The 11,081-nt window shown below is 22.5% G+C and overlaps 1 protein-coding gene across 1 annotated transcript in view; it reads right to left on the bottom strand.

The window, feature by feature from the left end:
* Positions 1 to 2,824: 2,824 nt before the first annotated feature.
* Positions 2,825 to 11,081, bottom strand: part of LOC111617759 (LIM domain-binding protein 2-like) — a 61,727-nt gene continuing 53,470 nt past the window's right edge. Inside the window, exons 9-10 of the mRNA XM_023359049.1 lie at positions 9,798 to 10,231; positions 2,825 to 3,380 (exon numbers count right to left, since the gene is read on the bottom strand). Of these exons, the coding sequence (XP_023214817.1) occupies positions 9,914 to 10,231 (318 nt within the window). The 3' untranslated portion in view covers positions 2,825 to 3,380; positions 9,798 to 9,913. The remainder of the gene's footprint in view (positions 3,381 to 9,797; positions 10,232 to 11,081) is intronic.

Raw genomic sequence — 11,081 nt, 5'->3', positions numbered from 1 at the left:
TTTAAAATCACAGATTATATCGATACCGAAATGTTTCATATTTTAGAATTAAACCAGAATTTTATATTATATTATTATTATACATGTTGTAAATATTGTGTTATATAAATTGTTAACTAAACATATGATTATGAATAAAGCAATTTAAACAGGATAGAAATAAAATAAGAAAATCAGAAACACCATCCATTTATTTACCAAATATTCACATTTAAGAAATAGGACAACACATTACAATAAAGAATGACATATCACCAAATAATAATAAACAAGATAAACAGTTGAAATAAAAAATACTTTCCTGTCCAATTTATCCGTAGCATGTGCAGATTAAATACATATTTCACAATCAACTCCTTTGTATACTGAATTTTACAGTCTCTGTCTGTCAACTTTCAGCATACTGTTTCATAATATTCACATATCTTCCTCTGTGCATCACATTTTTTTTTTTTTTCCATTTATTGTAACTTTTTGACTGATGTTGTTCTAATCATGATTCTACAAAAACTATTAAAAAATATGAAAAGAAGTACATTATGAATGATATAAAATTCTACTTTAAATTCCCGATTAAATGATTTACCGATATTTTACATTGTGATTTTTTTTTCCAATAGAAGAAATACTGCCATGATATTAACTATATAACACTAAACTATTTTCTGATGTAATTTCGACATTTTCATGCAGATGAGAAGGAAAAATAAATAATATTTGAAATAATTAGAATTTTAAATATCAAAATGCTTCTTCTATAAACTTTTATATAGTATTATCTTTAAAATTAATAAAATTTAAAGAATCCAAAGAAATTTTCTGAATGATAATAGAAATATTATTAACACAATTCATGTAATTTTGTCTTTCAGACATCACTTATAAATTTTTTTTTTTTTAAATTAATTCGTAAAATATTTTATCAACAATTTCAACAAGTCAGAAGAATTCTTATTCGAAATCTGTTCCAACAAAAAAAATTCCATCCATTCTAAATTAAAAAAAAAAAAAATATTTCAGTGAAATAACAACATTATGTTTTAAAAAATTTTTAATCTATCACAGTTTAAATAAATAAAATTATTTAAAAACAGTTACTTATTTTAACATGATTTTAGAAAGTATTTTTAAAATAATATTGTTAATACGGAAACTAAGTAATAAATTAAATAGTTAATTCTATAATTGAAAATTTTATATGGTTTATATAGATAAAGATATCGTCTAGCATTTAAATTACATACAATAGTACATTTAAGTCAAAAGAAATAGAAAATTATAATTCTATATATTACAGATTGTCCATTCACCATTAATATGAAAAAAAATAATATATTAAATATTGATATTTCACTGAAATCCGTAAACTGTATACAATTTATTTATACGGCAATAAATTTCTTAACTTTCTGTTAACTTAAACAACAACAACAATTAACCAAACAAGTTTCTATATAAATGCAATATTGCTTGTGCAAAAATAAACCTCAAAATCCCATGTTTGAAATAAAATTTCAACAGCATATATTGCTACAACTTAATTTATGAACATAACAAATGTATATAAATCTTAAAGAAAATGAAAATTTTGATTTCATGAAAAATGACACTTTTTTTTTTTGACAAGGTTAAAATATAAATACCATTTTTAAATGGACAAAATTCATTTCTCTAAGAGTCTGAAAAAATTCCTTTAAATTTGGAATTTAATGAACATTTATTCCTAAACTTTTGGGGAACATAAGATACATTCCTCATGCAAAGTTATGAAAATGTTTAATATGCATTTACCATATTACTGAAAATTTATATTTAAATACCAAAAAACTAAGATCTTTCTATAATAATTTAAATAGTATATAATATCTCTAAGTTCCAATTATTACATATTTAAATTTAATAAATATTTTGATCACTTGTATAATAAAAAAACTGACATTAAAATCAAACATTTTTAGTTTATAAAACTTTAAAAATTAATTATATCATCTTTTGAATAAGAACTGTTGTGAAGTATAAATGCAGTGCAGTTAATGCCAGGTTATTCTGCCCTTAACTGGACATCAACATTGTAACTTACAGGTTTGTAAATTTACATCCCTTGGGACTAAGAATGTAAATTTTTCATATAAATAATTGTTTTAATCAATTTTGGCACAAACTTTTTATAGATAAATACTGTAATAGGTCACGTTTCAAATATAGATTTTAAATTACAGTACCAAAATATTAAAGATATTAAGAAGAAATGCTGGATGTAAGATGATAGTCAGCAGTCTGGATCGGCCGTTCCATAATTGGAGTTTTTGTAATATAATTTATATCCGATTCTAATATTTTAAATAGTTTAGATTAATTGTAAATCAATTTTCAAATTGAAAATTTAATCTATACAAATCTTACAATCTTAAATTATTATTCATAAACAACTTTCCACATCATCATCATTCCAAATTTTAGTTATATTATTATTATACATGTTGTAAATATTGTGTTATATAAATTGTTAACTAAACATATGATTATGAATAAAGCAATTTAAACAGGATAGAAATAAAATAAGAAAATCAGAAACACCATCCATTTATTTACCAAATATTCACATTTAAGAAATAGGACAACACATTACAATAAAGAATGACATATCACCAAATAATAATAAACAAGATAAACAGTTGAAATAAAAAATACTTTCCTGTCCAATTTATCCGTAGCATGTGCAGATTAAATACATATTTCACAATCAACTCCTTTGTATACTGAATTTTACAGTCTCTGTCTGTCAACTTTCAGCATACTGTTTCATAATATTCACATATCTTCCTCTGTGCATCAATTTTTTTTTTTCATTTATTGTAACTTTTTGACTGATGTTGTTCTAATCATGATTCTACAAAAACTATTAAAAAATATGAAAAGAAGTACATTATGAATGATATAAAATTCTACTTTAAATTCCCGATTAAATGATTTACCGATATTTTACATTGTGATTTTTTTTTCCAATAGAAGAAATACTGCCATGATATTAACTATATAACACTAAACTATTTTCTGATGTAATTTCGACATTTTCATGCAGATGAGAAGGAAAAATAAATAATATTTGAAATAATTAGAATTTTAAATATCAAAATGCTTCTTCTATAAACTTTTATATAGTATTATCTTTAAAATTAATAAAATTTAAAGAATCCAAAGAAATTTTCTGAATGATAATAGAAATATTATTAACACAATTCATGTAATTTTGTCTTTCAGACATCACTTATAAATTTTTTTTTTTTTAAATTAATTCGTAAAATATTTTATCAACAATTTCAACAAGTCAGAAGAATTCTTATTCGAAATCTGTTCCAACAAAAAAAATTCCATCCATTCTAAATTAAAAAAAAAAAAAATATTTCAGTGAAATAACAACATTATGTTTTAAAAAATTTTTAATCTATCACAGTTTAAATAAATAAAATTATTTAAAAACAGTTACTTATTTTAACATGATTTTAGAAAGTATTTTTAAAATAATATTGTTAATACGGAAACTAAGTAATAAATTAAATAGTTAATTCTATAATTGAAAATTTTATATGGTTTATATAGATAAAGATATCGTCTAGCATTTAAATTACATACAATAGTACATTTAAGTCAAAAGAAATAGAAAATTATAATTCTATATATTACAGATTGTCCATTCACCATTAATATGAAAAAAAATAATATATTAAATATTGATATTTCACTGAAATCCGTAAACTGTATACAATTTATTTATACGGCAATAAATTTCTTAACTTTCTGTTAACTTAAACAACAACAACAATTAACCAAACAAGTTTCTATATAAATGCAATATTGCTTGTGCAAAAATAAACCTCAAAATCCCATGTTTGAAATAAAATTTCAACAGCATATATTGCTACAACTTAATTTATGAACATAACAAATGTATATAAATCTTAAAGAAAATGAAAATTTTGATTTCATGAAAAATGACACTTTTTTTTTTTGACAAGGTTAAAATATAAATACCATTTTTAAATGGACAAAATTCATTTCTCTAAGAGTCTGAAAAAATTCCTTTAAATTTGGAATTTAATGAACATTTATTCCTAAACTTTTGGGGAACATAAGATACATTCCTCATGCAAAGTTATGAAAATGTTTAATATGCATTTACCATATTACTGAAAATTTATATTTAAATACCAAAAAACTAAGATCTTTCTATAATAATTTAAATAGTATATAATATCTCTAAGTTCCAATTATTACATATTTAAATTTAATAAATATTTTGATCACTTGTATAATAAAAAAACTGACATTAAAATCAAACATTTTTAGTTTATAAAACTTTAAAAATTAATTATATCATCTTTTGAATAAGAACTGTTGTGAAGTATAAATGCAGTGCAGTTAATGCCAGGTTATTCTGCCCTTAACTGGACATCAACATTGTAACTTACAGGTTTGTAAATTTACATCCCTTGGGACTAAGAATGTAAATTTTTCATATAAATAATTGTTTTAATCAATTTTGGCACAAACTTTTTATAGATAAGTACTGTAATAGGTCACGTTTCAAATATAGATTTTAAATTACAGTACCAAAACATTAAAGATATTAAGAAGAAATGCTGGATGTAAGATGACAGTCAGCAGTCTGGATCGGCCATTCCATAATTGGAGTTTTTGTAATATAATTTATATCCGATTCTAATATTTTAAATAGTTTAGATTAATTGTAAATCAATTTTCAAATTGAAAATTTAATCTATACAAATCTTACAATCTTAAATTATTATTCATAAACAACTTTCCACATCATCATCATTCCAAATTTTAGTTCAATTCAACAGAAATAGTCACATTCTAGTCTTTGCTCGGAATTCAAAATCTTAGTAAAAATTTTACCGATATTATAAAATGTGAATTAGTTACATTGTACAACAATTAGATTCATAATACTTGTCTAAAGCCAAAGTAAATTACTACTTAATATATCAATTAGCAATTAGCTGCACAGCATTGAAAATACTCACAACTTCGTGAAGAATTTGTATGAAATTTTTATAATAGTTAAATCTAAAATTATAATGCAAATTTTAAAATTATCTTATCAAAAAAGTAATTAAAAGAATTTAAATTTTTAAATCAAATACTGTATAATCAATTACTAAACATATATATAGAAATTTATAAATACAATAATTTGAGAAAAACTATATTCACATTAGATATTTCTTGCAAGATTTACTTTTTTTAATTATTATAAAATTATTTTATATTATAAATTATGAAAATTGCTTTAACATCTGTTCATATTCAAAAGAAATTCTTTTAAAAATGTTTCACTGACAGATGTACTCATATAAGTATTTAATTTACATATCAAAATATGATCAACTAAAAAACATTCATTTGAATTTCAATAGCTTTTGAATAAATATCTTATATTTATAAACAAGTGTGTATATTGATTGTTGTTTTTAAAAATGAAGTTTTACAAAACCATTTAAAAGTGATAACAAAAATAAATGAAAATTATATATAACGTCATTTATATTGCAAATAGAAAATTACAGTACACCATTAGGTTTTACTTTAAATCTATTTAAAACTTTTAGAAGAAAAAGCAAAATAAATAAGCATATGTTGATGCTAAGCAGCAAAAACTAAAGCAAGATAATCAGTTTATTTTTACAGAAAAAATGGCAAACTCTATGCTCTAAAACATCATATTAAAATTATTTATCTTAAAAATCATTCCTGTTTAGTTGGAAATATTCTTTTTATTGATCTGTAATCCTTCAAAAATTAAAAATTCAAAACTCAAAGAAAAGTTTTTCCTAAATTTATAAATTAACCTTTAAGAAGTTTTTGATTAAATTATTTGTAACATAAGGCACTTCTTCAAAATATTTATGAAATTTGGTTGATGTTACTCCAAAAAAATAAAATGTATATTCCTTTTTCATTTTATAGAAAATAGCAGAGAAATAACAATTTGAAACCACTATAATTNGATTGTCCATTCACCATTAATATGAAAAAAAATAATATATTAAATATTGATATTTCACTGAAATCCGTAAACTGTATACAATTTATTTATACGGCAATAAATTTCTTAACTTTCTGTTAACTTAAACAACAACAACAATTAACCAAACAAGTTTCTATATAAATGCAATATTGCTTGTGCAAAAATAAACCTCAAAATCCCATGTTTGAAATAAAATTTCAACAGCATATATTGCTACAACTTAATTTATGAACATAACAAATGTATATAAATCTTAAAGAAAATGAAAATTTTGATTTCATGAAAAATGACACTTTTTTTTTTTGACAAGGTTAAAATATAAATACCATTTTTAAATGGACAAAATTCATTTCTCTAAGAGTCTGAAAAAATTCCTTTAAATTTGGAATTTAATGAACATTTATTCCTAAACTTTTGGGGAACATAAGATACATTCCTCATGCAAAGTTATGAAAATGTTTAATATGCATTTACCATATTACTGAAAATTTATATTTAAATACCAAAAAACTAAGATCTTTCTATAATAATTTAAATAGTATATAATATCTCTAAGTTCCAATTATTACATATTTAAATTTAATAAATATTTTGATCACTTGTATAATAAAAAAACTGACATTAAAATCAAACATTTTTAGTTTATAAAACTTTAAAAATTAATTATATCATCTTTTGAATAAGAACTGTTGTGAAGTATAAATGCAGTGCAGTTAATGCCAGGTTATTCTGCCCTTAACTGGACATCAACATTGTAACTTACAGGTTTGTAAATTTACATCCCTTGGGACTAAGAATGTAAATTTTTCATATAAATAATTGTTTTAATCAATTTTGGCACAAACTTTTTATAGATAAGTACTGTAATAGGTCACGTTTCAAATATAGATTTTAAATTACAGTACCAAAACATTAAAGATATTAAGAAGAAATGCTGGATGTAAGATGACAGTCAGCAGTCTGGATCGGCCATTCCATAATTGGAGTTTTTGTAATATAATTTATATCCGATTCTAATATTTTAAATAGTTTAAATTAATTGTAAATCAATTTTCAAATTGAAAATTTAATCTATACAAATCTTACAATCTTAAATTATTATTCATAAACAACTTTCCACATCATCATCATTCCAAATTTTAGTTCAATTCAACAGAAATAGTCACATTCTAGTCTTTGCTCGGAATTCAAAATCTTAGTAAAAATTTTACCGATATTATAAAATGTGAATTAGTTACATTGTACAACAATTAGATTCATAATACTTGTCTAAAGCCAAAGTAAATTACTACTTAATATATCAATTAGCAATTAGCTGCACAGCATTGAAAATACTCACAACTTCGTGAAGAATTTGTATGAAATTTTTATAATAGTTAAATCTAAAATTATAATGCAAATTTTAAAATTATCTTATCAAAAAAGTAATTAAAAGAATTTAAATTTTTAAATCAAATACTGTATAATCAATTACTAAACATATATATAGAAATTTATAAATACAATAATTTGAGAAAAACTATATTCACATTAGATATTTCTTGCAAGATTTACTTTTTTTAATTATTATAAAATTATTTTATATTATAAATTATGAAAATTGCTTTAACATCTGTTCATATTCAAAAGAAATTCTTTTAAAAATGTTTCACTGACAGATGTACTCATATAAGTATTTAATTTACATATCAAAATATGATCAACTAAAAAACATTCATTTGAATTTCAATAGCTTTTGAATAAATATCTTATATTTATAAACAAGTGTGTATATTGATTGTTGTTTTTAAAAATGAAGTTTTACAAAACCATTTAAAAGTGATAACAAAAATAAATGAAAATTATATATAACGTCATTTATATTGCAAATAGAAAATTACAGTACACCATTAGGTTTTACTTTAAATCTATTTAAAACTTTTAGAAGAAAAAGCAAAATAAATAAGCATATGTTGATGCTAAGCAGCAAAAACTAAAGCAAGATAATCAGTTTATTTTTAAAGAAAAAATGGCAAACTCTATGCTCTAAAACATCATATTAAAATTATTTATCTTAAAAATCATTCCTGTTTAGTTGGAAATATTCTTTTTATTGATCTGTAATCCTTCAAAAATTAAATATTCAAAACTCAAAGAAAAGTTTTTCCTAAATTTATAAATTAACCTTTAAGAAGTTTTTGATTAAATTATTTGTAACATAAGGCACTTCTTCAAAATATTTATGAAATTTGGTTGATGTTACTCCAAAAAAATAAAATGTATATTCCTTTTTCATTTTATAGAAAATAGCAGAGAAATAACAATTTGAAACCACTATAATTTACTTTATTATTTATGAATAAATATAAAGAAATTTAATTATATTTCTCAAAGACTTTCAAATAGTTTCTCCCCCAACTATCTGGCCAGCTTTCTAATAATAAATTTTAGATCCACAATACTATTGTAAATGAAACAACAACAACAACATAAACTATGACTTTAAAAATTTTGTGTTTTACCTCTATTGTATATCTCTTCTTTTATATAATCATTAGAAATCAACTCAACTATTAATATATATTTTTTAATGCTAAATATTTGCAATCATAAAAGTCACAAATAAAAAATTGTTAAAAATTTCTTATCAAAATAATTTTGATAACAACATAATTAAATAAATAAATTATATTTTCTTAAAATGTAGGTGTCTTATGAGAGTTTGAATAAGTCTCTTATGAGGATCGAAACTTGTTTCACTTATTTTGTTTTAATAATAAAATATTTTACAAGATTTTTCATAATCTTTTCAATATTTTCTTATGACTAATAAATTTTTTATTATATAACTATTAATTGTTAATGTGGAATAACTTTTTGTATTATAAAATTTATTATCTAAGATCTATATTAAAATAATTTTAATAATAATATTTTAAACTAGACTAACATTTATATTCTAATATGGTATACAATTTGTTCTCTTGTATTTTATCTAAACTGATATTATAAAATGAGTGTTAAAAGTTTATTTTAAGTTCTTGTTCATTAATGACTAAGTTAAATATCAATATATTAATAAAATTAATTTATCTAATGTGTTGTTGTTTTACAGACTTTATTTATCAAAATCTAATGTTAATGTTTTAATAAAATCTGTCTTCAGCACTGAAATTATGGCAGAAGAGAAGATTTGTCTTACAATAAAAAGCTAAAACACTTTAATATATAAAATTTTCATAAAATTTTTAAAGTTGCATTTAACCAAAATAAATAAATTAAATATTTAATTTAAGTGAAAGTAAGTAAAAATTCGTATACATTTTATTTGGATATTTAATTTTCTTTCATCTAAAAAACTTTGCAATATAAATGACTATATATATAATTAAATGAGATATATAAAGTTTTAGAGAAATTTTACAGTTAAAAACTGCTTAAAATAATTTTATATATTCTTTAAATTGTAATTTGAAGTGATAAATTTTTAATTCAATGAAAAATGCAGAATTCTATGATCATTATATACTGTTACATGTATAAAAACAAAGTTCTATAATATCAGATCTAGTTAAATTCTATTAACAGTTCAAAAATGAATGAAAAATGAAAGAGAATTTTATCTCCATGATTTAATTGAAGTAAGTTATAGGAAACAGGGACACAACAATTAACTATTTCAGTAAGTTAATCACTTTTTGAAAATCACTAATAATGCTGTACATTGTCTATTAAACGTTCATAAACTGTTCCAAGGCAATTTTCTAACCTTTAACTTGTAAAAGATGCTGAAAACATATAAATTTGTCACATCTTGAGCATATTTAAGGACTTTTTGTGAATTGTATACTTGATATCCATATATATAATTTGTCTTTTTCAAAATTATTGACTGATGGCAGGTGATGGCTTCTTGTCATCTTGATTAGGTTGCTGAGGAGCATTACCCTGTCCAGAGGGGTTTCTTTCGGAAGACTGTGCACCTGTATTCTGTTGTCCCGACCATGCTGAATGAGGGGGTCCACCTGCAGAGTTTGGTGCATTACTTAATGGATTATTTGTGAAATCATCATTTTCATCTAAACCATTTGCTGCTGCAGCAGAAGCATCATACTGAGTATTTTCGAGTCGGGTGATAAGCCTTTCATCTTCATCACCAAACTCTCCACCCATAAGAGAGGGTTCACCGACCACCATGACATCCTAGAATGTGAAATTTTATTTTTATTATAAAGGAATTATAATTAAAGCTTTTATTATAATTATAATTAGTATACAGAAAATATAAATAGTAAACATTAAAAAATTAATTCTATTTTCTATATATCAATATTAAAAAATAAAAATAAAATAAACGAATAAATAAGTTTTTATCATAAAGTACTCAGCAAATCATACATATACAAATACTTAACACCTTATTCTTGCCGAGAAATATAATTTATTTGAAACAAACTAACGTTTTCAGCCTGATTCACAGGCCATCTTCAGGTTTAGAATACATTTGAATTAAAATTCCATCAATGGAATACAAAATTTAAATTCAAAATTAAATAAGGTACAATTAAAATATTAAATAACCAACATAAAACAAAAATAAAATATAAAAAACAAAAATATATAAATATGCAACAAATGAATATATAAGTATTAATAAATGCAATTACTAAGACATTCAATAAAACTACTATATTGATTGGTTAGAGCCCTTATTAAACTTCTTAACCATAAACTTCCATGCAGAGGGAAGACTTTCTGCGTCCCTCGCATTTAGACAGCCTTCTTGTAATCTACTCCTATAAATCTGCAACTTTTCCGCTGTCAACGCCAAAGATGGAGAAGATAAAGGATTTATGATGGTCGCCTCATTCCATTTGACTATAGCTCCTGGTGCTTGTGCCATTTGGGACAAAATTGTTGCATTAGACCCCTTTCTGATATTATAACTATGCTCCTTGATTCTAAGCCCTAAACTTCTAGTGGTTACTCCAATGTAGTCTTTTTTAACGCCCAATTGCATGTTCTCATACGGAATTTTATAAACCCCTGCTTT

This window comes from Centruroides sculpturatus, unplaced genomic scaffold (assembly GCF_000671375.1).
Source record: "Centruroides sculpturatus isolate CEXI.00-Female unplaced genomic scaffold, Cexi_2.0 scaffold207, whole genome shotgun sequence".
Lineage (NCBI taxonomy): Eukaryota > Metazoa > Arthropoda > Arachnida > Scorpiones > Buthidae > Centruroides > Centruroides sculpturatus.
This window is presented reverse-complemented; position numbering and strand designations above follow the sequence as displayed.